Source organism: Mastacembelus armatus, chromosome 3, assembly GCF_900324485.2.
Source record: "Mastacembelus armatus chromosome 3, fMasArm1.2, whole genome shotgun sequence".
Lineage (NCBI taxonomy): Eukaryota > Metazoa > Chordata > Actinopteri > Synbranchiformes > Mastacembelidae > Mastacembelus > Mastacembelus armatus.
This window is the reverse complement of record NC_046635.1, coordinates 27,192,991-27,220,029: the sequence shown is the minus strand read 5'-3', so window position 1 is coordinate 27,220,029 and position 27,039 is coordinate 27,192,991. Positions and strand designations below refer to the sequence as shown.

The following is a 27,039-nucleotide window of genomic DNA, read 5'->3' as shown; positions in this document are numbered from 1 at the left end:
TGCAACTCATCTCTTTCTGAATGACTCATGAGCATTAAGAGCAGGGTGTGAATTCCACTGTGTACTTTGGTGAATCTGTTTTTGGCCAATGGGAGGTGCTGTGGGGGAGAGGAGCTGAACTGCAGCTGGTCTTTGAGAATCTCTGATCTGACACCAAATCCAAGTACAATAATTACACATAGGTGTAAAAAATAACACATAAAACCAGCAGCTCATGAGCCATGATAAATAAAAAAATACCCTGCACATGTTCTGATGAATCATATTACATGTTTTACTAACAACAGGGGCAGGCAGTCAAAGCTCTGCATGCTCCCTGCTGTCACTCACTACAGGCTTTAAGGTCCACGTGGTGAGTGATATTGTATTAGATGCTTTTTCTGTGAATTCATTGTTTTTTTTTTTTTCTTTCATGGGTTTAAAATAAAGAATCAACAGAAACTTTGGTGCTATTGACAATTACAGAAAATGTGGAACAGAAGAAGAGAACGACGCCAGCAGTCAGCAAACCTTGGACCACTTTAAACAGTTTGTGACTTCCACACAGCAAAGGCAGGAGATGTGGGACATGAGTTAAAATAATTCACTGAAGTAAGAAAACAAGAAGACAAGAACTTAACAATTTCAAAGGACAGCATGACAGTGAGAAGAAGATATAAGATGCAGGCTGTGGCTCATTCAAGCCTTGTAGATGTTTCACATGCTCAAATGAAGTATAAAGCATGAGCAGCTGTCATACCAACACACACACACACAAATGAATATATACATGTTTTGTCTGTGAAGCAGTTGTGCATCTGACAGTTATAGCAGTTTTTTTAACCAGTTGAATAATACCTGACAAATTGGCATATTGACCAGGTATATCATCAGTAGAATGACATACCATATGAATGTGGCCAGTTTTTAAAGTCACTGCAGAAGGATATTGACAGTCATCACCTGTGCCATCTCAAACCAGGCAGGCACTGTACAGATATGGCCTAACTTTAGCTCCAAATTGGTCACCCACCAAATGAAGCCTGAGAGCTGGATCAGGCAGCCCAGCTCTAATTTGCTGCTGCACTCAAATAACACACTCCTTTCAGTGCAGCATATATCTCACACACCCTTTTAATCAAGGCGTTGTACTTAATCCGTTGCCGCTCCCTGCCATATCAGGGTAATTATGCTGCTTCAAGGGTTTTAAGGAGTGAATTACCATGTTTGCTTCACATTCCCCTGTGCTGTTGCTGCCTGCAGCGTTACCTGGTGCTCAGAGACTCTCAGCAAATGCCTTTCATTTTCAGGAAACTGTTCCACACCTTGGGACTGAGACAAGAGCTTTCCCATCTGTGCTGTGGCTGTGCAGGATCAGCTTTCACTGAGTTGCCAGTAATACCAGAGATCCAGTGTCCAAGCTGGGTTATAGGTGGTTGTGCTTACATGTACATGCTTATACAAGATATGAATAATAACATGGTTGGTTGGTTCAGTCAGTGTTTGTTCTGGAAATCAACACAATGCAAGTATGTGCTCGCATAGGCACAAAAAATGAATGTGCAAGCACCTTATCAATATGTTAAAGTTAACATCTTAGCAAAATATTGACCTATTTATGTGTCTAATGGACACAGCAGCATTAACATTCAGAGTAGTGTTTGTGTCCAGCTATTCACATTCTTTTAGCTCTAGTCTGGAGAGAAAAGGATCTGGCTTTTAGCTGATAACTGCTCTTCGTGGTTTACCAGCCTGTCACTAGCTGTCTCTCGCCTGTCTGCTGTTTGGAGCAGGTGTGGTGCACAGTTGGTATATTAGAGCTTTCTCACTGCCTGATGTGGGAAACCAGGCTGAGTAGATGACCAGAACCAGAGATAACATCTTTTAAATTCCATGCATTTCTTTCCTGTCCAAACCTGGAGCCTACATTACCCTCCGTACCTCTAACTCAGGCAGTTCAGTTGGAGATTTGTATGTGAGTCGCTAGCCTCAAGCAGGACTGAGGAGCAGGCTACAGTGATGTTAGAAGCTTACATGTTTACATCTACACTCCATCCATCCATTCTCTATACCAATTAGTCCAATTCAGGGTCACAGAGGGCTGGAGCCAACACAGGCTGATGCTGGGCAAGATTTGGGGTACACCCTGACTGGTCATGACCATGACTGGTCTTTAAATATCAAACATTCTTTTTCTCAGCATCAAACTGGCAAAATGACTTCCATGATCTCAAGGCTTTTTTGTGACCTCATATCCTTCTCTTTTATCAGAAGACACCCAGCTGCAACACTGACCTTGTTTTATATCTTTGCAAAAAGCTTTTCCAGGAAATCGAGCAGCAAGACAGAATTCTGTCCCCAGTGGAAACGTCAGCCACCAGGTTCAAGTCATTTCATTCCTGAGTGTGTCTCCATTTATGTTCTTATATTCAGTGATCATAGTGCAACTGCACACAGCAGGAGAAGTGAAACTGCTGCTATGGCCCCAGCCAGGTGGTCTAGATATCATCATCCCCAAATCCAGTGGTTTTAAATCGTTTTTTTTTTTTTCAAACAACCACAACCAAAAGGATGCAGTCCAAAAGTGAGACAGTCTAAGGAAGAGAGGCAATCTGGAATCTCTTATTTGAGAAGAAGACACATTGCAAATCATATAACACACAACCTGCATACAATAAGTAAATAAATACATAGATACAAAATAAATCCAGCCAACAATAGTTTAGAAATAGGTAACTGAAGAAAAGAAAAAAATAGGTTAGATAATACAGCTTTAAAATAACTAAATGAGATCGACAACTCTAACTGTGATGACAGTTTACTGGTCATTCATTTTAGTCAGCAAAATAGCTACTGACAACAGCAGAGTGGAGAGGCTGTTGTTTAGTTCAGAGTTGAACAACCATTTCACATTATCACAGAGGAAAAGATGACCTGCCATTTGTTTGCTTTATCTATGAGTGATTACAGTTTCGCTGTTTGAGTTTGCAGTTACTGAATTAAAGGGCCACTCACTGAGTTTCTGTGTGCTCCACTAGGATTTTCAAATGTTTGTGGCTTACCCTTCCCCATGGTCTGTGACAGTAGTGGGAAAAAAAAGAAGTGCACTGTTTTACGGAAGTCATTTATTCCAGAAGTAATTTGGCCAAAGTCAGGTTCATAAATGGAGTAAGTCATCAAATCCTCTTATGATACATCACTGAATAACAGCATTATTTGCATGTCAATAGTCATGTGTTGTCATACCCTTTTTGTGTGAAATGATTAATAAATATAATATACTGTATATCTGATTCAGTTTTTTGAAAAACCTGAAAATATGACTTAGGCCATTATTTTAAGTGGGTGACGATATGCAGCATAGAAAACAAATATGTGTTGGTTTCTGAAATAAATGTTGGAATGTGGATTTTATATGAACAGAGAATGAAAACACAACACGAGGTTCAGCTGGAACTCTGTCTCCATTATCTCTTCATCATTCCATGCTTCAGTCCCTATTTCTGAAGAGGTTAGAACTTTATTCCCCCCAAATTATTGTGACCCAAAACTCTAAAAAGAAGCCCAGTGTGAGTTACAATACAGGCCTTTAATCATAGTGAAATGATAAGGTCAGACACACACTTCCATGCATCCTTTATTCCATTATAAGCATTAAAACATCCATTGTGCCTTCCCTCAACAACCACCACATGTATGACAATCTGTTTCACGGCATATTTAAGGCCTATTTCATGTTTTACACACTATTACAAAATCTGAATCTACTAGCATCATTTGCTTTTCATTTGCATATCGTGATTCCAGTGTCAAAATCAATGAGAGTAGACTACCCTCTGTAAGGGCTAATATGTATAGAGAAGATATTGAAGTATACCATTATAGTGGATTATACAAACCAGCCTCAGAGAGAATGTAAATCTATCAACATTTAGACTGGAAAACCTCATAAAAATGTCAGTATCAAAACAACAATTAGGATTAAAGCAGGGCCTTCATTTTCTTTAAAAACAGAAGCTACGGGGAAACATAGAGGATCAGGGGCTCGTTATCCAGAAACACTGGCCCAACATCAGCTATAATCTGAGAACACTAATACTCAACTGACAAACCACTTCACAGCAAGATACGGATGGATCAAATGATCATCACCAACTGCTATGTAAATACCGCTCAAACACAATCTTCCAAAACATTTACAGTATTTGCATCAACATGATAGCATTTTACTTCCTTTTTTACCTCAATGTAATAGTTTAACTTCATTAACTAGTGATTTACTTGTTTTTTTTTTTATTTTCAGGGGCAAAGAACAAGTGATTCAAATAAAGTTGATACAAGTTTAAATGTTCAAACTGTATGAGGTGATTTGCATGCGCTGCTTATTTCCAGGTTTCTATTTCCAGTTTGTGGTTCTTTCAGATGTCTTTGGAGTTCCAGCTGGGATAAGAGCAAATTATCACAGGACTCAATAGACAACAGTGTTAGTAGAAGGGGGTCCTTGGTGGATCTGTCTCCTACTGCAGGTAGGAACATGTGGCTGACAAAAAAAGGACAATGGTGGTCAGGATGAATTTGGTTTTAGTACCGTTCTGTCAGTATTCTGTCTTTCAGTATTCCCCAAACTGTCTGGCTTTCACAGTGATTGACTGATTGATTCCTCTGATGGATAGCAGCAGTTAGTCCTTCTGAAGACCACAAGAGCTCCACTGTAGTCAACAGGAATGTCTGGGTGAAATGTTTGCGAGCATAAGGCTTTATCTGTAGTGTAAGTTGATTGATAAATTAAACATGTTCTCAAACCTAACAGCACGTTCAACTTGAATACGCTCACATAGAGTGCAGTTCACAGTTCAGTGTCTTTAATCTGCAGGTAAACCCTGCACGGTGCTCCCTGGCTTCAGTTTACAGTACTGCGTCGAGTTCCTGTTCGAAATAAGCTGTCAAATATTATGAGCACATGATCTCCAGTTAACAAAAGCATGGCCCTGATACTTGCGGCTCTCTTCGGTTTCTATATTACCCAACAGTCATTGCTGTGTTGCCTAGCAATACCTGGTGTGACATAATTTACAGATGGAATAAGTAAGAATTTTGCTGTGTTTGTGCACAAAATGGCCATACTAACTAGACCGGGCATTATGAATCATTTCCACAAGAGCTTCGCTGGGCGCTAAGATGTGAAGGTCTGTTTGTTTGATTTGTATTCTGCAACATGGGTTGATAAAATCAGTTTTACATAATGACCTGCTGGGGGATTCTGCAAATCATTCAGGTCTTCTAGTAAATTCAGGTTTACACTTTTCACTTTTCATTGTGTCAGATTTATCCAATTATCATTTGAAAATAAGCAAACCAATCATAAAGGTTGGCATTTTAGTGAAAGAAGTACTGAAAGTGCTGTCTATGCTGAATTTACTAGTGGCTCCAAAGCATTCAAGCACTTGAGTACTTTTTCCCCTTATATTAAGCAAGCATGTTGTAAATTACTATATTTCTTCACATTTTCTCCCCACTGTATGAGAGTAGCATGCTTCAGGACAACACAGATCATGGGTACAAAGGCCGGATCTGCAGGGCTCTACTGTGGTCAACAGCTTTCAGACACACACTCACACAACGCATGATCACGAAAAACCTGGAATGCCATTAACAAGAAATTAAAATTACACTTAACACAGAAAAAACATATTCCCTGAAAAGATCTGCACATTAAAAGTGCAACTGTATAATCAACCCTGAATGGTAACTTAAAAATACAGAAAAGTAAAAAACTTCAATTGTATCTCGAGGTGCAAAATTTATACTTCTTCACCTGGTATAAAAGAATACAAAAATCAAGCTTGAACATTGCAAAGACTCTCAGCCAAAAGTAAAACTGGGGTTGTAGAGGAAACAGAGGATATAATACAGAAATGTGACAGAGTGAAGCTCACAGTAAGAGGCTGAGGGAGACAGAATCGGTAAAGGAAGGAACGGAGGCTGAGAGCTGGAGAGGGAAATTAATCCAGATTGAGCAGTGAGTGCAAACGTTGTCTAGGCCCGGGTTCATTGGCAGCTGGTTCCACATGTAGGAGCAAAAGCCAAGTTTTAAGGGACACTATATCCCAGTCCAAAGCTGCACGGCTCACTGGGACTGGTGCAGCTCAGCTGCACATCAACAATCTAAAACCACCTCCTCTTCCAGTCCACTACACATTCCCACCCTGAAATTTCTCCTAGGACATTAGTGTGATCAGTTTTCTCTAGTCCTGCCTCAATACTACAAGTGAAGTTGAGAGATGACAAGGAGGCGGTTTCTTGAGTGTAGTGGGATGAACCCTGGCCTGAGTGCTGAGCTGCCCTCAGGAGGTGGGAAGCTCAAAGGAGATAAACTGCTTGAGTCTCTCCAGGTACTGAGCATACAGTTCAATGTCGTTGTGGCCAGCTCCCTCCACCCACAGAGGTTCGACGGCTCGGGGGCAGCGCTCGTACATGGCCAGGCCATGGGAGAAGTCAATCACCTCGTCCTCTGTACCATGGATCACCAAGACCGGGGATGTCACCTTGGACACCTTGTCAATACTGTGGAGGGAAAGAAAAGACGAGATTAAACATAAGTGTGAAAGAGTTAACACTGAGCTGTGACAATGGGCTAAGAAGAAAAGAATCGCACAAAGCACAGAAACCACTCTAAAACCTTTTGAAAACACTGTGGCAAACAGCGATGTATTCTGGTACATTCTGCACATCATTCAAGTCTCAAAATTCCTTTATTAATTTTGCACATAATATAACAATATCCTGCTATTCTAAGTAGTGATGGCCAGTCTTTAATTAGAGTGCAGTGGTGGTTATATTCACAGAACAAAACACAAGAACAGCGTTTTCACTCTCTCATCTGAATTAGTGGTTCCAGTTCAACCACAACTGTCAAAGGCCAGCTGTTTCCTTCCTCCACAAACACTGCAGATGGTGCTGTTGATCACAGTGGGACCAAGAGGGATTTGAAATGGTCAGGCTAGCAGCGTCTTGACAGCAGTGCTGGGAGCCTGTGTCTCAATGTGCTACAAGCTAAAGGAGCTGACTTGTTTCTAAAAGCCACTGTTAATTGTTTTCTTAACAAAAAAAACAAAAGGGTTTCCAAAGAATATCATTGCGATGGATCATACATGTGAAACATGTATGGCTGCGCTTCGCAGTCAGACTCTGAGCTTATTACAGTCGGACCACAAACTCTGAGATGTCCACAGTGGGATGCAACATGTGCAGCTGCATTATTGTTGTAAGGACAGATGAGTCAATGACAATGTCACCAGTGTAGTCATCCCCAGGCATGTTAAACAGAAGTAAAATGTTTGTTTAATCATCCCATTATCCAAGCTGTTCTGTAATCATTCACTGTGACATGGCAGCTTTGAGACCTCCTACCTTCAGATGCTTTTAGTCCAAATTTCAACATGCACATGGTGAGTGAAGCTGGTGAGTGGAACCACTATTGTTTTTCAAAGACAATAACATGGATGCATGTCTCTGTGTAACACACCCACATTGAGTTAGTTCACTGATGATCATTTCTGTCTTGTTGCCTAGATAGAATTGTGCTAAGCTCCAGTCCCTGCCTTGTATACAAATTCCCTGTAAATCATTATAGCTCATAAATAGGTGTAGCAGCTCAATCTTCACGGTGCCCTGCTGTTCAGACAGAGGTTAGTTCAAAGATTAATGCAAGGAAATTATTGTCCTGAAGGAATAAAGGTATTGTCCTGTTTACTTCACAGCTGGGGTATACAGACATTAGGCGGGGGGGGGGGTACACACACTGGATAGATTGCCAAAAAAAATAAAGCAACCCTGTGGGATAACCTGCCTTTATGAACAAACACATTCAGAATATATTCAGAAGAACACTCCTTATTGTACCTACCCATACACTCATCAATTATCTACTGCTAACCATGGTCACATGGGGGCTGGAGCCAGTCCAATGGGCAAAAGGTAGGATACAACCTGGACAGATCACCAGTCTATCTGGGGCTGACACATAAAGACAAACACTCACTCAAACCTCCAGGCAATTTAGAGTCACCATTGGACCTAACCTGCATGTGTTTGGACTGTAAGAAGAAACTGGAGCACCTGGAGAAAACCCATGAAGAAAAAGGTTCAAACCCAGAACCTTCTTGCTGTGAGGCAACTGTCTATTCATGAGTCTACCATAAGCAATCTATGGTGCATGGCTGAAGTTTGCCAAAAAGCAAAAAACAACAACAAAAGTTACATGGTGTAAATCCTGGATGAGTAGGTATTTAAATAAAAGACACTTTCAATAGACATTATTGAAAACAAATAAAGGTTGGTTGCTAGTAACAGCCAAGAAAAATAATGATGAGGATGGAGGACCTGTAGCCAACTGCAGTGGCTACAGATGTTAAGTAATAGCCTACATTGATGTTAAGCTACTGTTAGCAAAATAGTTTTTTCACATTAAAAACCTTGGAAGGGAACAAGTGCAGAGTCCCAACCGAATTTACATAAGCCACAAGGAAGACTGCACTGGAAGGAATAATTTAGACAGACGAAACCTACAGGTATGTATTTGTGTTTGTCACAGTTTTGAGTCAGATGTGCAAACATAATCACAAATTTATCTTGTATCTTTACACAATAATATAAAATGTGATGTAAGCGACTTTCTAAGTACTGCTTTATTTCTCCCCTTTGATCAACGCGATAAAGAAGCAACTCTGGCCTTTATTATTTTCACATTATACATTTGAGAAATCTGCACTTAAGCAGGACACAATGCTTGAACTCCTGAGACCTGAAATTATAGCTATAGGTAATAATATGAAACTAAATCTTAATGCACTTAAAAGCTCAATGAGATTCCCAAAATCCTACAGGCCAACTATCACACTCAAAAACTACAACAGCACCTACAGGTAATTTGGAAATCACATGTATGTAATGTTAGTGTTCTGAATTCACTTGTTGAATCCCTTATCAAAACCATTTTAGTTGGTGGGGAATGAAGATCCATTTGCTAACACTAACATAAAGAGGGTGACATTCTGGCCTGGTTACTGTTGTGGGTGTGTGGGTGTTGTTGTGCGTCACAGTCACCTGGGGAAGGCATCAAAGCAGTAGGTCTTGCGTGTATCAGGAAAGGCCACCCGTAGCCCTGACATGAGAGGGGAGTGCAGGATGACAGCAGCGCACTCATATCGAGCAGCCAGGTCAATGGTGGGTACAGTGCCGATGCTCTGACCGTACAAGATGATGTTCTCGGGTGTTACACCATACCTGTACAACAGCACACAGACAAGCCAGATTCATTATATAGAAGAAACAGACACCACTACATTGTAGAAACATTTTAAAATAAGCATAAATACTACATTCAACATTGAGGAGACTAATTTAAGTGGTTTAAGAGCATGTGTGACTGCAGGCTTGAGCCTAAGTGCAGCACTGTAACGAGGACTGCATTAAGATATATAATGTTTACAACTGCCCTGTGCAATACTGTCCCCATTAAATCAAGGACAGAATTAACATCATCAGGCTTCTCATCTCCGTTGACTGTGCAGGTGATTTTCTAGCTCTGTATGCTGTAACAAGCAGTAAAGTACCAACTGACAGTTAACACCAGTGTGTAGTAAACAGATGCCCAGATGTTTCAGTTATACTTTTAAGCACATTAATTTAATCACCTTACTGGGATCTGCTGCCCATTCAGAGGTGAGCAGCAGCTTCTTTTTAAGACCATGAAGATATAACATTTGCTCAGCAGCCAAAGGGGACATGAACAGGATCTACAGATAGTAACTCTAACATTATTACTAATCACGTAATTATTACAAAATATAATGCCTGTTATGAATGTAATGATAAGGGAGAATAGTAGAAAAGTATTTAACCGTCACAGTAATTAGCTATTATTCCTATTCAGCACAGAAAAACTTATGGCGTACAGCCACATTGTCAGAAAAGAGATCAAAGATTATTAGCATCGTTATTTGCAGTTAGAACTGATGAAACAAATCTCTGTGGCAGCAAAAACACTACTAATGGTTATTTGTAAGAAATCTGCCTTAAATTTTACATTACAGCCACCATCCATAATGAATGTAACAAAAAGCAACACTTCATTCAGCACAGTCCCAGTGAATTACAGTACATTAGTGCACAGTGTATTATGTCATTAATATCATATATGGCCACTGATGTGTAGATATCCTTTTTTTAATAAAAGGCCAATATCTGTCTAACCATGCGGGGTGCACATGTTTGAGAACAGATGATATGAGAGCTGCGACTGTCTGCAATGTAACAAGCAGTACAAATGTGAGAAGGGAGAGAAGGACTGCTGTGAGAAATTTAAGACAGTTTTCAGACAGAGAGGAGGATATGAAAAGACACTGAAACTTGAAAATAGACAGTAGAGGCGAGGGGAGTGCAAAAAAGGACAAGTTTTGTATTGCAGTGGTGAGACCATTTTGGCGTCAAGATGGTGATGATAATTCACAGATGTAGCTTTAGTCCAATAAACCGTCTGAAATGGAGACGGTGACTTTCAGGAAGACCTAATCTGAATCGTATCAAACAGATACACAAGATATCACAGGTATGTGGACCCACAAAATATTATGAATATGTATGTAAGATCTCAAATGTGTGGTAAAGAAAGACTTCGTCTTTTACATAATTATACTGTAAAAATTAAAACGCAAATCAATATGAGGACGTTTGAAATTAAATGAATGAGGTGTCTTCCCATCAGGCTCAGCTGTCAGACTCAGATTAGCAGACAGCACTGATTAAACATAATGCCTCATGATCCAAAGTACAAATGTCGAAAGGCAAAACAAGGGTTGCACTGATGTGACCTTTTTCAGACTGAGAATGAGTACAACTACTTCCATTTAAGTATGAGCTGATTCAGATTACAGTTTATACCACGCAGCATTTCCACTCTAACAATTACAAATACCACAAACGTGCAATCACTTCAGAGGTGATTTTTATTTTCATGAGCTCTTGTTTACTTTCTGAACATGATTACATAAAATATACATCAGCAGGCTGTTACTGCTACATTTCTATAACATTACCTTCTGCTTGTTCATACAGGTGTTTGATAAATTTATTGTAATCATTACTGGTGGATTTTGGTTTTGCGAATTTTGTTTTGCGAGCACTGTTGTCTCGAGGAAAATAAAACATGACCTCTATTATCCAACTACCTGCACAGAAAGAGTGAGGTTAAAGCAAAGTTGCCATAACTTTGAATCCTTGTGGTTACATTAAAAAACTTTTGAGTATGAATACAAGAGGACAGTATCTGACCTGATACTGTTATCCACGCATCCATAGGCACAAGTGTTTATACATTGTCTTAATGGCCACGCTACATAGAGCCTGATGCTATAACTTCAGACTGGTAGAACAGACAGGAGTCAAAGGTATGTAACTGGGCTGTGAGTCAACACAGGAAAATGGCATATCCTGATACGATGATGGGTTTCTGTAATAAAAAGATGCGTGTGAGTGTTTGGCGTGTGTACATGCCACCACTGTGTGTTGTCCTTTATAAAAATGAATGGACTCAGCCCACAGGTACAATCAGCCAATTCCACAAGAATTTTGTTTAAAACAAGCAAAAGCCTTAAGGCACATTTAATTAAATATTGACTGACAAAAAAAAAAAAACAGCTGAGTTGAATGCACCATAAACATCACACTGTAAAGAGCATTGACATATCAACATCAGACCAGTAATGACTGGTATCTGATTTTTAACTTCACACATAAAGGTTTGCGTTTGTCTCATCCCAGAACACAGACAGGGAGAGAAGGCAAAGGTGGGCTTGGACAGTAAGGTGAAATAGGGTGAACATATAGTTTGTATTTCAGGATCTTTCAACTAAATCAAATAACCAACCAAATAAATATTCAGTGTAAATATTGCTCAATGAAACTACAACTGTACATGTTGTAGTTGAGAAGGAAAGTTCAGCAGAGCCCGTCTGACACCAACTACAGTCAAGTCCAAAATTATTCATACCCCTGGCAAATTCTGACTTAAAGTTACTTTTATTCACATGCCACTTTTTGTTCAAATGTAAATAAAAAATGAGTAATAATTTTTTCCACAATGATGCTTCTTGTACATCGTGTTGTTTTCTTCTGGGAGACACCTGTGTCATTTCTAATCAAGAAAAAACTTGCTGGTTGAATAAAAGTAACTTTAAGTCAGAATTTGCCAGGGGTAATAATAATAATAATTTCAGGCTTGACTGTAAATGCAGTATGTGTTCAAATCAATAAACAGTTCATGGACGCATGGATAACATGGCATTGACCATGCTCCCATCCTATCTGAAAGTTTGTTGCTCTGTGAGGGGTTTTCAGCATCAACCTAAACTTTCTAAGGAGACTGATTCCACCTGGTATTCCCAGCTTCAGGTATGTACTAGGTGGTGCACAACAGAACTGTTTGATATGTGACTTGAACAGCATTTTCGCTTTTCCCAGTCTCTCATTTTACTGTAAGTACTACAGGGTGAAAGGCAGTGCTGACAGAAAACAGGCTTGTCTAGAGTCTGTCAGGAAAAGAGAGAGAACGGAGACAGCGGGCTCCCTTGCCAGAACTCATAATCTGGAGAGGAAGCTTGAAGCCAACCCTCCCATCTCCTGACAGTGCTGGGAATGCAGAGAGAGGCTGAGCAGAAACATTAGCAGCCCTCTGCCACAACACACATACGGAAGGATTAGATATTTGCTCAACAGACAGCCATGACAAAGGGTTTAGACAAGAGGTGCTACAGAGTCTGTATCCTATGAAGTGATGCCATCATCACAGCTCTTTAGATAAAAGCTTGGGTGTGACTAATCTGCTGGTCTAAACAAATCCAGCCTCTGATAAGCAGCAACTGAACTGAGCAGTCATCCTGATGGGATATTATGAGCCCACACATGGATGAACAAAGTATCCACTGGACTGCCTCTGCAGCATACCACACAACATAAAGATTATTAAGTAAATAATCATCACAGCAGCCAACAAAAACTGATATCAAGTATTCCTTGGGAGATGTTCTGGTAAAGAGAGAAGTTAAGACTTTACCATCTTTTGATCTTATTGACATCAGGTTGTTTACATAAAAAACTGTTATTTATTCTTACTATACATATGAGTGAGAAATGATGTGTATGCAGCCAGTTAAAGTAGATGATTAACTGTATAAAAATGATCTCAGTTCAGGTCTGTGTTGCTATCCCATTCTGAAACTACAACGGTTCTGTTATATTTGCTTTAACAGGACTCAAATTAAACATTCTCAATTTCTGCCTAAGCTCCATCCAAAAATGACAAACGTGAAATAGATCACCAAACAAAAAAGCTTAGCAGGGACAGCAAAGATTTTGTCAGAATCAAAGAAACATGTTAATGTTGGAAAAAGAACAAATGGGTGTACCCAAGCTTGGTTCAGACAAACATTGTATTTGGATTCAAAGGTAAAGTGTAAAGTTGGTGTGCTATTTTGCAAAGAAATGTAACATTACAGATTAATACAACCAACTAAAACACCACCAACATCCCAACAAAGTAACAGAAAATCATTATTCATAACAAGGAAAGTAAACAGGAGCGAAGCTGTAACAAAAGTTGTGCCTGAAGTTAGCGACAAATATGTCTCTGGTTACTGAAAAACAAAGCATCGATGATAAGCTAAACAAACAATGCTGAATGCTGCCCCACAACTGTTCTTCAAATGTTGTGACACCGGCTCTAATGCAACACATAATCAGCCGTCGGGACAGAAATGTGAAAGTCATTTTGCAGTCAGGGCAGATTTCTGGTCAAACATAACAATGGTTTTACACATGAGCCTAATATTTGTTTTAGCAGTAATGACTTCATCATGAAATGTGCTGCCTACAGTCAGCGTTTTCTGAAGGAGAGTCCTGGATTGAGTAAACAGTAAAAATTAAGCCCATATTTGTAGGACTCAACAGGTCTAATAAAACACAACTGATGGCACAGTTGCCTTGTTTCTATTCAATGAAAAATGTTTGCAAAAAAAGTCTCCAAGAAGAACAGCCCTTTTACACACTACAACCCAAAGAGCTGCACCCATTTAGTGGATAAATCAGTTTGGTTTGTAATGCAGTTACTGTAACATGCATACAGCTTTATCTATAGCCTCCCCGTTGTGTAGTGAAAGGGGCAGAAGTCAGCATTTCTATTCAGAACCATTGCTATGACAGTTGCCTCACTTTTCTCTTCACCTTATTTGATCTACATCTTGATTGCAGTACACCTCATGTAAATTCAATTGAGTGGACATGATTTAGAAAAACACACCTATCTGTTTAAGGGGTCATAATCGACAACACATTTAGAGAGAAAAAAAAAAAAAGATGACGTTAGAGGAAGTGCCTACAAAGCTCAGACAGGATCATGTTGAGTCACAGATCTGAGGAAGGAAAAAACATTTTGCTGTACTGAAAGTACCCAAGAGCACAATGGCCTATGGAAGAGCAAAGGCCCCCTGGCCCAACTGAGCAACTGCGGCAGAAGAGTCTTGTAAAAAGAAGACGCCAAGATCCCTATGATCACTCTGGCTCCTGGGTCTGTGTGGAGATGGGAGTAATCTCTAGCGGGACAACCTTCACTGCAGTAATCCACTGATGTTGAGATTTTTGATGGAGTGGACAGTGAAAGACATATGAAAGCCCATGTGGAGTTTCCAAAATAATCATGTAAACGGTTGAACTGTCTGGCCTCAGTTTTAACCATAATGTCAGGCACTGCTCATGACCTGCCTAACACCATCGTAACAGTGAAACATGGTGTGGGATCATAATGCTGTTTTTCACTGGCAGGGCCAGGGTGACTAGTCTAGGCTGAGGGAAAGCTGAATGGAACTAACTACAGATGTCCTCGATAAAAGCCTGCTTCAAAGCACTCAGGACCTCAGACTGAAGGTTCACCTTCCAACGGGCAAAAAAACACTAAGTACACAGCCAAGACAACACTGGATTGACCAGTGGTCTTTGAGTCACCCAGTCAGAACCCTGACTTGAACCCAATCAAACATCTCTGGAGAGACCTGAAAATGGCTGCCCATCAGCGACCTCCATCCAGTCTGATGGGGTAACTGTTGTTTAAAACGTAAGACTCTCAGATCAACGGCAAAGATCAGCTGTAACAGAAACAATACATTAAGTTAAAAAAAATCTGCTAACAATTAAGACTGTGAATAGAAAACAACTTCCAAAAAATATAGACACAGATGGAGAAAGAAAGGAAAAAGGATCTTTCCATATGGAAACTCAAGCCAATGAAAATGGCCTCTCCAAAAAAACTCTTTAGAAATTCCATGGAAAACCTTGAAGTCAAAGCCAAGGTAGAGCAGTCTACTAGCAGCAACAGAAACAAAAGTATTAGGCTCAAATTAAAAATGCATTTTCCTGGAAACTGTGTAAGACATAGTAAGAATTATTGATAAGGTGCACCTACAGGAAATAATAAATCCTGTAAGTGCCATTGAAACTAAACAAGGCAAAAGACCACATGCATTTTATGGAACAATCACCTCTGCCAAAACAGAAAAACTCATGTTAGAGGCAAGAAAAGTTTTCTTCATCCTGAAAAGAATTTTATTTCTCTCAGCCAAATCTCAATACAATCTCATAAAACCAATCATGTTCAAAAGGAAAACAAACAGGAGGTGAATTCACGAGCATGTGCCGTATCTTAGTAAAAGTGTCAAGTGTGAGTAAACAGGGCCGGGGTACATATGGCCTATCTCTGGTAGGATAGTTTCTCTGGAAAGACGAATGGAATACAAGGTTTTCAGTGAAAATGTCATAAATAGCCATGGTGAGAATTCTTGCAGACATGTCTCTTTTATTTCTTTTCTGATGAGTGTGGATAAAAATCAAAGCTCTATTAGGATCATGCCACCTCATTTACAGCCTAGTGTGGGAATTGCATTAACAGGCCTAAAGAGAAAATGAGCATTACAAATCACATTTGATTAAGGTCAGTAAACAGGCGTAGGTGGCTGGTATGCCTGAGGCAAAACTATAGAGGATAAAAACAACATCTATATTCTGAGATAAGAAACCCATAAAATGTATTTTAAAAAGGACACTGTCTGAAAATACAGCCATTGATAAAACAGTCAACACCTCATCATTAGTTCTAAAGAGAATTTGGGAATTAACCAAACACACCATAACATCAAAGATACTGTGATGATTTTTAAATTTGAATTATTTGATTTCTCAAATTTTGCTAAATAGTGCAAAGTGTTTGTCAAGTATCAACAGCAGATAAAATGTGATTATATTATTATTATTGCATTCATAACACTATTTGAGACAAAAATTAGAACCAATAAATTATTACATGTTTGGCCGTAGCCTGTAACCCTATCTCAGGCACATAAGGCTTTAGAACATTTTGGTTTGTATGAAAGTTGTACCTTTTTGAATGAATTTCCAAAGTTTTAGCTGATGTTATTTTTTGGAAGATTTCTGCCCAATACAAAGCCCAGTCCCTAACTTCTTCTTTTCCTTTCGGCTGCTCCCTTCAGGGGTCACCACAGCCAATCATCTGCCTCCATTTAACCCTATCCTCATGTCCTCCTTCACTACATCCAAGAACCTCCTCTTTGGTCTTCCTCTAGGCCTCCTTCCTGGCAGCTCTAAGCTCACCATCCTTTTACTAATGTATTCACTGTCCCTCCTCTGAACATGTCCAAACCATCTCAATCTGGCTTCCCTGGCTTTTTCTCCAAAACACCTAACATGAGCTGTCCCTCTGATGTCCTCATTCCTGATCCTATCCATCCTCGTCACTCCCAGAGAGAACCTCAACATCTTCAGCTCTGCTACCTCCAGCTCTGCCTCCTGTCTTTTTCTCAGTGCCAATGTGTTATTTTTCCAAATCTATGTGCAGATATGTTAAGGATTATGCAAAGTATTTTAAGTTTCAAAAATTATTAGATTGGAGGTGAACTTATATGCAAGTAAAATCAATAGTACCAGAGGTAAGACACAAACCACCTTGAGAGGCCTTTCAAACAACATAAGTGTCAGCAATCCACTATTTACTCACGTCTGTCTATCTTTCTCCAGGTGCTCTGTATTCCACCCACAGTCTAAACACATGCAGGCTGCCTGAGGTAAACAGTAGGTAGGTAAACAGAACAGGCATTTAGTTAGCTGCAGTACTACATCACATCTCTCTTCTCACTCTCTGAGGTCCAAGCTGGGTTAGCTTAGCTCTCATCCCTTTCAACAGACTAACAGAACTGCAGCTACTATATTACAGCTTGAGCTTATCTAAAATCTTTATGGCTGACTAAAGTAACTTTACTACCGCCAAAGGTATACACATTTTTTGTGACTGCAGCAACGTACTGGTTCAGTACCAGTGTCACTGGTACTTGTCTCACACATTGGGGGAGACTAAAGGGTTGTAGGATTTTCTGCATACATTTTATCACTGCTCTATCAAACCCCTCCTCACTCATTCTGCTCCTCACTGGAGAGCAGTGCTGCAGCTGTGCAAAATACCTGGCTCTGCTTAAAGGGGGTGGACATTATATACTGACACAAAGTTATTGCACATGCTACAATTGGTGTTGCAAAAGTAGCAGCACATTAATATTATAAAAGTTCATATTCTATGTCTGTGTGATGCAGGAGTTGCATTTTCTGCTTTTTTTTGTAATAAATAAATCAACAAAATGTGTACTAACACTGATCCCAGTGTTGAAGTCTGAATGTACCATACCATAGCACACACTTCATCAGACCTACACACAGCAATATGGTATAATTGTGACAAATTTTACATTCCAATAAAACCTGACGCTGAGACTGCAAAGCTCATGCCAATTAAGGGTTACTCCACCCTTTAAAGATTAACATGCCAATGCTGTAATTTCAAAAATGAAGATAGAGCACAATAAACTTATACAACAATTACATAAATGGAAAATCAACTGAACTCTGTGCAAACAAATTTTTATCTCTGAAGCCTTTCTAATAGCTCCAACTCATCAGAGCCCTGAAGGCTGAGTAATAGGACTACCATTATAAAAATCCAATTGCTGTTTAAGGGCACAGGCTTAATGATTTTCTACAAGATGTAATTATAAAGATATTGAATAAACATAAACTTACTCCTCAGGTGCTTAGCACCCTTAAGGGCAGCTTAATGATTAATACTGTTTTATGCTTAGACAGCTGACTCCAAAGGGTTAGAGAACAATGAAACGTTTCATTTTAAAGCTCTGTGGAAAAGGCATTTGTGGTTTCATGTTCTCTGTCTAGTACAACATCAATATGAGGCATATTCAGGATAAGAAATCAAAGATCCTGGTAAGATTCTGCAAAAGTTTGTGTGAAGTAATAAGTAATTGGCCATATAGCACAGTGACAATAAGACCACTGGTTAAATCTGAAACTACTGAACAATAAAAACAAATTGTTAGTTTCAACAATAAATAACTGTGCAGGTTTGAAGACATTGACATTCAGTAAAGAGCCCATCAATGAAGACGATAACTGCCAGTTTTTTCCCCAGTCAATTTAAGGACCATCCATGTAAATCAACTGATCAACTGACGTTCCTGACAGCCATTGCACATCCAATTTTTACAAGAACTTTTCCCACTTTCCTAAGGCTCACTGGTTTCAGTTGATCTCACAGAAGCTGTGATATCAGTCAACTCAACAAGGAATACCACATTTTCCAGACTATAAGCCGCACCAGAGCACTTAGCAAAAAGGGCCTTGCTGAACAGGAAAACATCAGTTGCATTTCTAATTATAGTCTAAATTAACCTATGAAGAACGTAGATTAGGCATAACAACAAGCAGAACGTCAAGGAGGAGGTGAAACAGCGTGTCCTCCTCTACTCAGGTTGTCTGACTGCAAACTCCAAACTTTGTTTCAGCCACAGACTTTATTACCTGCAGCTTGAAGTCTCCAGGATAGCTCTTCCTTTAGGGCGACATTTTCACTTTCACAACTGTTATAATAGCTCTGAATCATGGACATTTCCACTACAATATATTATCAAATTAACCACAGTGCCAGAGCTGGTGGTGTAGTGAAACCTGCCAAACTATGCAGAATACAACTTAATGGATTGTACCTTGCAGGTCTGAGGACGCACCTTATTCCAGGCAACCACTGATTCTCAGTTGGGACAAGCTTCAGACATTTTAAAGAAATGACCTACATGTATGTGGCAGTTTCCACATTACAACTGTTTCTAATGATCTTTTAGAAAAATAAAGAGATGCCTTGAGTGCCAAATCTTCATAATGAGCACGTGGGATCTTAGCACAGTGACAACATACAAAATGATGCATAGTACTCATCACTCACTTGTTCCTCAACACTTGCCAGGCCGCCTCTATGTCCGCATACAGGTTTTTCTCAGACGGTTTTCCAGTGCTGACTCCGTAACCTGAGTAATCATACGAGAACACGTTGCAGTTGATTCTGGAGCCGAGGCCGATGTAAAAGCTGCACATCTGTCCCAGATCCACGGCGTTACCGTGAGAGAACAGCAGCGTGTACCGGCTGTTCGGGGCGCAGCGCACGAACATGCAGCCAACCCGGTTCCCCCGGCTGCTCCTGGTGCTCAGTACTTCCACCGCATCGAGCTCTCGCTGGGAGTACTGCCAATCGGCCCGCTCGGTTAAATGCAAGCTAGTTGCTCCGTTAGCATCGGTGTGCAGCGAGTACGTGGGCTCCGGTGGGAGGAAGGCGAGCTTGGCCGCGATGCGACTGGGACAGGGCGGACAACAAAACAGCCAGCACAGCTCGCTAAGAGAAAACCCATTCATCCTGGGGCCTTGTTCGGGCATTTAGGCACGGGCCTACCCTGCTTAATGAAATATACTGAAACAAAAACCTACTTCTGGCTTCAGGTCCTATTAATGCCCCAATAACAAACACGAACCGGCGACAGGTGGCTCCGTCTTTCCGCTGCGGAGCTAACGCGCTAGCCGGCTAGCAGGTAGCTAGCAACACTCAGACCTCATGTAGATTAACTCAACGTAGCTTTAACTTCATATTAGCCCACGGAACAAAACTGCGTCTCTGCTGCTCTCCAAAGAATAATTCCGCAGAGCCTTAAACACATTACTCGCTACACGTCGAGCTTTGCTGCTGATGTATTGTCAGAAAGAGAACAGCCATTTCTGTAGACTGGACAAGCGGGGCTTCCGGTACAACCGGATATCCTGTTTGGCTTTTTAATTAAATACTTATTATAATTTGTATTGTTGATTAATTCCTATAATCCCTCACAGTATGCACAACACAAATTTCCTAATAAACCCCTGCATCCAAATCTAATAATAACACGTGCACAACACAGAAATAAAAGCTAAATTAAAGGTGGATTTGGCTAAAATATTTTCAGGTATACTAATACAGGTTGTATTGTAAATAGTATTTAATCACATCAGTAGATTAGTCAAATCACTAATCCTGCGATTTATTGTCTTCTTTTTTTTTGCATTTTGTTGATTGTGTCTTTCCATTGCATACTATTTTATCCACTAGATTTTTTCCCCATAGGTGTAAATTGTCAAGTTTTGAAATAAAATATAGGTTATTATGTTAATATACATTTTGGTAAAATATTTGTTTTGATTATCTCAATTTTGTTAAATGAGATGTGTCTATTTTTTTTTTTAAATCCTGACCTGCAGTCACCCATAAATTTTAATTTATTTCAGTCCTGTCCAATATTAAGTTTAAGAGGCTGTGGGAGTGGTGGAAAGATGTCCTGGACAGCAGGCAGAGGAGTACTGATTATGTGATAAGCAGTTTTTATGACCCTGTCTAGTCTTGCAATCCATAGACGTGCTTGACCCAAAACATATGGAGGTGCAGCTTGTAAACAAACTCATGATGGTTCTCTTGGTTCAGTGGTTCTGGCATAGCAGGAAGTAGACACAGAAGCCTTGGTGGCCTTACCTGGAATCCAGGTGTCCCTCCTGCGCCATACCATCTGACTCTTCTTATAAACATGTACACCAGTCAACATGCATCACTACACTCACATCATACATCAGACATAATGAGCTCAGCATACATAACAACGGCAAAAACTCTCTGAGAGGGAGATCAGCTCTGTGCACACATTTCAGCACTGTTCTTAATAACCATATGGGGACAGCCACATTTGTCATAGCCTGGAGGAGTGAAGCTATTACTGGATAGTCTAATGTGTTCAAATATAACAGACTGCAGAGATGAAGTATGGGCCAAGCTTCCAATCCAAGTGCAGCAAAAAAAAAGTGCCAGCACTCAACACCATATGTCTGATATTTGGAACACCTCTGCAGCTTGTCAGCAGTATGTCAGCTCTGTGGCCCACTGGTAGTTCTGCCCCATCAGGGTTAACCATCCCTGCTTAAGCATCACCCAGCCACACTGTTCCAGTTTAAATGACATCCCAATGTCCTCACTCTAGATCAGTGTCTGTGTGAATCAATGAGAACGAGTGCTTGCATCATTGATGTACATTTAGTTTAGTGTTGATGTTCTCATTGCTGTTACTGTAACTTATTGTATTGATATTGTCAAACTGGGTATATAGATGAGGAAGATTGTAACAATTGAGAATGAGATGGCAGTGGTTGGATATTTTTAATCTATTTGTATAAATTAGTGATACCCAGCACCTGAAAATAATTAGTCAGTGTGTGTGTGCTGTGTGTGTGTGTGTAGTGTGTGTGTGCCTTTCCATAATTACCTGAAAGAAAACATTTCCTGATAGGGGTTTAGGCACAGGCGGACACACTCTAGGCAGTTACCTCGATGCAAGGCTGATCAAAACTTAGATCAGTTCTAAAGGCAATCATAAGCCACTGTCAGACCATGAGAATCAGTGAAATGTTATGCTGTTATTTAAAATCCCAGCAGCAGAACTTTGAACAAACTGCAGGCAGAGATGTTATATTTTCCTAATGTCAGTAAACAGTAATGAATTGACAGTTTCCATATGTCTCTAGTTTTTACCACTTTATAGCAAATAATCATTTTGTCTGATAATTTTGTGATACAATGAAGTGGTATGTTTTAATAAGAAATGTTTCTTGGAAAAACAATAAGTTGATGTCTAGTAATAGCAATAGTAATAGAAATAGAAGCAGCAGTCTAGGAATGACATGAACCATAACTTGTTATGGCAATAAAATAAACGTATAAAAAAAAACATTCCTTGTTATAATAAGATAATTAGCTAAATTTTGTGTTATTAGGGTGCCAGTGCTAAGCTGGCATAGATCTGAGAAGTATTTCCTGAGCAGGATAATTCACAGCAGTTCATAATTTATTAAACTGGTCTTATTTTCTTTGTGCAAAAGAGATAATTGAGATAATTAGACTCTCTATCCCGTATGTTTTATGTTGTGCTGCTACAGTTTTCACGTTACATTTTTTTGCCACGTTAACAAGAATCTGTATTAAAACACTGACTACACCCAGTGTCATCTCCAGTGTGTTATGTACAGTAAGATGACTGGACGTATGTGTCTGGTAGTTCAGGGGTGTATGATCCAATGATCTGCTGATGAGGCCTCCTAAATGGTGTACTATCAGCAGGAAGGGGGAGGACAGTGGCTTAGCTGTGGCTCCTTAGGGTCAATTAGGATATCAGTCCACTGAAAGATCTCAGGCCTGTTCATCCATCTGTGGGTGTTTAGTCACTGCCTGAGGTAAATTGTATCTGAAGAAAATGTTTTTAGAGATCACTCAGGCTCAGGATGTTTCCCAGATGGGGTAGTGGAAGGATATTGGGTTCACTGCCTATTGGTTTATCTGGCAGGGATTGCTAATATAAGTGGATGCTGACCTCAGGCCAGTTTCAGCTTTGAACCTTCTTGTCTCATAAACTGATTTTAAATTTAACCCACTCAGGACAAATTGAGTGAGTTGTGGTGTTAGGGCCAAACTATTAAACAACGTGACAAATATGTGTACATAATATTTTTATTTTATTAAACTTTATACTTTTAGACTCCTTTGTAAGACATTCAAGGCTTTTTATGAAACTTGTAAGACCCCATCAAAGAATGACATTTAATATTCATCAGGATTGGACGTATGTTGATATGTTATTTTATAGTTAACATAAACTTAAAACTACACATACAGATATCTTTAACATGCAGGACTAAACAATCCCTGTTTTAAAGAAGGCATTACTTAAGCTTCTTATGATTTTATGTTTGCGATTAATTTACATTCTACACACCAAGTGAATGCAAACTACAGCATATATTTGCATATAATTTTACTTTTAAACACATACTGTAGGGATGAAATAAAAGCAAACATGTTTTACGCTAGAAAGGTTGAAAAATGTGCTGCAAACCAACACTGACAGATACTTCTGATAAACTGTGATTAATGATCTGTGATGTCTCTTTGTAGGAAAACAGAAAGCAAAGCTTTTAAGTCTAACATGGTATTTTTATTGTTCCTTATAGTCAAACTCAACTGTGCTGTCTGTTCCCGTTGTTATTCTTAGATGTATTTTTGGTCTCTGCTCTGTCATGATCTCAATGAGAATGTCTGATAAAACAAAGTCTGAAGTCAAGAGAAACACTCAACATATTAAATAGCCGCCAACAGTATTTTGACATACACTGCAGTCAAAGGTTTGGGCATACGTTTTCATTAAACTATCTGGGTAGGTGAGTCCAAACCTTTGACCAGTAGTGTAGCAGCATTGTATTTAAAGTCTGGTTCCTAATGCACAGACATAGCAGTGGTGGTTGTGACTAAGAATATTTGATCTGCATTTCAAACAGGTTTTAAGAATCAAATTAAGGTAAATATACTGAACATTGACAGAATGTGTTTACATTCCTCTGTCAAAACCTTCTGTGTCACAGCTAAAGAGTTTGATTACAATCAGTGTTTATCATTCAGTCCTCCTGCATGAAATAAGAGTTAGCAAAAAAGAAAACATCCATGTAAGAACTCCAGTGTTTTGACACATTAACTATTCGTGAACATTAAACAAATTCTGAGACTGGCAGAAATCCAGATGAAATTAAACAGCCTCCAAACAACAAAGCGATCTGCTGTTTGTCTTTGCATTTGTCTTTGTATTATTCAGTGCACTCCAAGACACTTGTTCTCAAATGTTGTCACTTGAGTCAGCATTGGCTGGGGCTGAAGTCTAAAAGTCAGAGAATGAAAAACATTTGGAGGTGTGGAGTTTGACAGAAACGAGCTTACCAGGCCTCTGTAACAAACTCCGACAGCTACAGGCTAAATTAGCTACTACTGGATATCTCTAGTTCTGCGTCTTCGTTTGCCAATCATATGCCTAATTACTGGAATAGCCTACTGTTCTGAAAAACCAAGCACAAGTATTTACTGGTCTGAGAAAAATGTTTCTGGTTAATACGCTGATTTATGAGTGAAGTGACACCACTCGTATATCTGTGCTAAATGTAAAAGAACAATCTGCAGCCTATTAACATAAAGACTGGTGTAGATATCATAGGTCCTGAACTAAGCTTTACACTGATTACAACACAAAATAACCATCAAGGTTATCAAAACCCAACTGCTGCAAGACTTAGATTTGACTAGAATATGATGGAAATGACATGGCCTTTTCATCTCCTAAGAGGGAAAATGGCTGTGAGTGCTGGTAGAAGGGGATCCATGGTCCTCCTGTAAATCAGGAAAACTGCAAAAACAGAACATCTGTTCAAAGAAAGTGTGTGGGCAGAGTAAAAAAGACAGCTAAGTGCCATTAAGTGTGGTCTTTGAAGTAAGGGTGAAACATTAGTATTGCATTTTGTGTGAACCCACTCAGCACCTACTCTACAGTTTGTCACAAAGTTGACTGTATTTGTCTGGATGAGCGAAACTATGTCCATGTGATGTATTTTTGGTTATAGCATTCATTGCTCATTGCCAACCCACCCAACCCATGGTCCTTGAGGGCCAGTGCCCTGCTTGCCTTTCACCGATCCCTGCCCCACCCACTGCTGACCACCTGGATTAGGTGTGTTCAGTCACTCAGAAACTGTAAGGGTACAGATAGCTGGAAAAGAAGCAGGACACCGGCCCTCAGTGACCAGGGTTGGTGACTGGGGGGTTGCAAAAAAGACAGAAGCTTATTCTTATTTTTCAAATAGCAATTTGCAGATGCTTAGTGTGAGTTTCTACCTGTTTTCATATTTAATGATCAAACATGATCGGTTACCAAGCTAAAAGTTTGACGCTGCATCTGAATCCAACACAGTGACAGAGTAAGAAAGAGCATTTACTATTCCTGTATTTGCATGATGGACAGAGTTGTTTACATTCAATGGCCAGCCCACCTGCACCCCCACAGCTGATGATGAGCCATGCCTTTTAGCAGACAGGCCTGAGAGAGATGTCCCCCATAGCCTCTGTAAAAACAGATGAATTTGGTGGTGGTTTTGCAGCTTTTCTTGATGCTCACCAGACGGGTTGTTAGTGAACTTGAAACTGATGCAAGATCCTGAGGATTAAAACAATCCAAGTGGTGACTGGCTTCTAACACTCGCATTCCTCTTTTCTCTGTGTATCCAGTCAGTGCAAACTGCAAGATTTTTTACTCCCTCCAGCTCGTCTAGTAACTCCCAAACTGCCAGTTCATCCTTAAGACAGACCTTGATAAAACACAGCATGCAGGCCATTCTTGCTCAATTTCCTCTCTGCGGCAAATGTGCAGAAATCTATGGCATAATCCTCAAATGGATGACTGCCTTGAGTGAGATTAAATAACACTCTGGCAGCCTTGCCATGTACCAAAGTGTCAAAAACTTTCTTTTTTTACTGCTCAGCATAACCCTGGTAAGAGACAAAGATGGGAGACCCTTGCTCCCACTGGAGCTGCTGTACCCCTGAACAGCCCTCTGCCCCTTGACAGGGAGATTACATGTGCCACCATACAAGCTTCAGAAGCAACAGAAGAAGACAAATCACCAGGAAACACTGGTTAAGATACTCTTAGTGTCCTCCTTGCACATAAGACTAACTAAATTTCCCTTTCAGCTAAGACATAAACACGTCATTTACAAAACTTCTTCTTCACAGATAGGTAACAACTTTCTTCAATAGCACAATTTCTGCTTTCAGATGAGTAACAAAATTTCTTTCCACATCTTAGACATGAACACAGGCTAGTGACACTTTCTTTTAAGAGCTATACTTCAAACAAACAAACCTTCTCTTTAAAGGTTAGATATGAACACAGGGAGGTAACACACTTCCCTTCAGCAGACAACAGGGGCTGATGAGCTGCAGTGAATCAAAACATCTGAACAGCCTGAGAGACAAAATAGTCTGACAGGGAACCATGGAGCATGAGGGCAGTAATATGGAGCGGTGATGAAGGTGATGAAGGTGATGAAGGTGATGAGGGACAGGTGTGTGAGGGGAGGGAGGACAGCTAGAACAACAGGCATGGATACAGCAGAAGCTCTTAAAGAAGGATACATCCTTCTTTACAAATGCTACCTTTTTGCCTCATGTAATCACTGACCCTCCAATTTCTGCAGTGAATTAGGGTTGAATACATAACATTAATGAGCGAACAATATTTTCTGGCTCTCTGCTTATGTGCTTGATAAAAGCTTCTTCTCTAAATGCACGGCAAAACTCTAAGTAAACATCAAACCATAATAACATAAAATAACTCAACAAACACCGAATAGGAAAATGAATAGGAAATGTTTTTGTGATTTTATGTCTGACACTTGGTTCCAAAGTTTAGAAAACCTCAGTAACCATCTGTAACCATCTGGGTGATGAGGGATCGAATAGATGGACACCTGTTCCCAGAGCCAGCACCATGAGACAGGGGCCAAATGGCAGGTCCACTCTGCCTCCAAAGCTGTACACCATCCATGGAGACTGATGAGCCAGAACTGATGAGCCAGAACCACTGCTTGATCACCTGATGTCACACTGAACAACAATCAATTTCATTGGATGTCGAAGCTAAAGAAGAAACCTCTTCTTATAATAAC

The 27,039-nt window shown here is 39.9% G+C and overlaps 1 protein-coding gene across 1 annotated transcript; it reads right to left on the bottom strand.

Moving 5' to 3' along the window:
• Positions 1–3,603: 3,603 nt before the first annotated feature.
• On the bottom strand, positions 3,604–20,223 carry abhd17c (abhydrolase domain containing 17C, depalmitoylase). The gene is made up of 3 exons (XM_026294114.1): positions 19,382–20,223; positions 9,085–9,264; positions 3,604–6,543 (listed from the first exon to the last, which is right to left on the bottom strand). The coding sequence occupies exons 1-3, from the start codon at positions 19,864–19,866 to the stop codon at positions 6,324–6,326; spliced, it is 885 nt and encodes a 294-aa protein (XP_026149899.1). The 5' UTR covers positions 19,867–20,223; the 3' UTR covers positions 3,604–6,323.
• Positions 20,224–27,039: the final 6,816 nt, after the last annotated feature.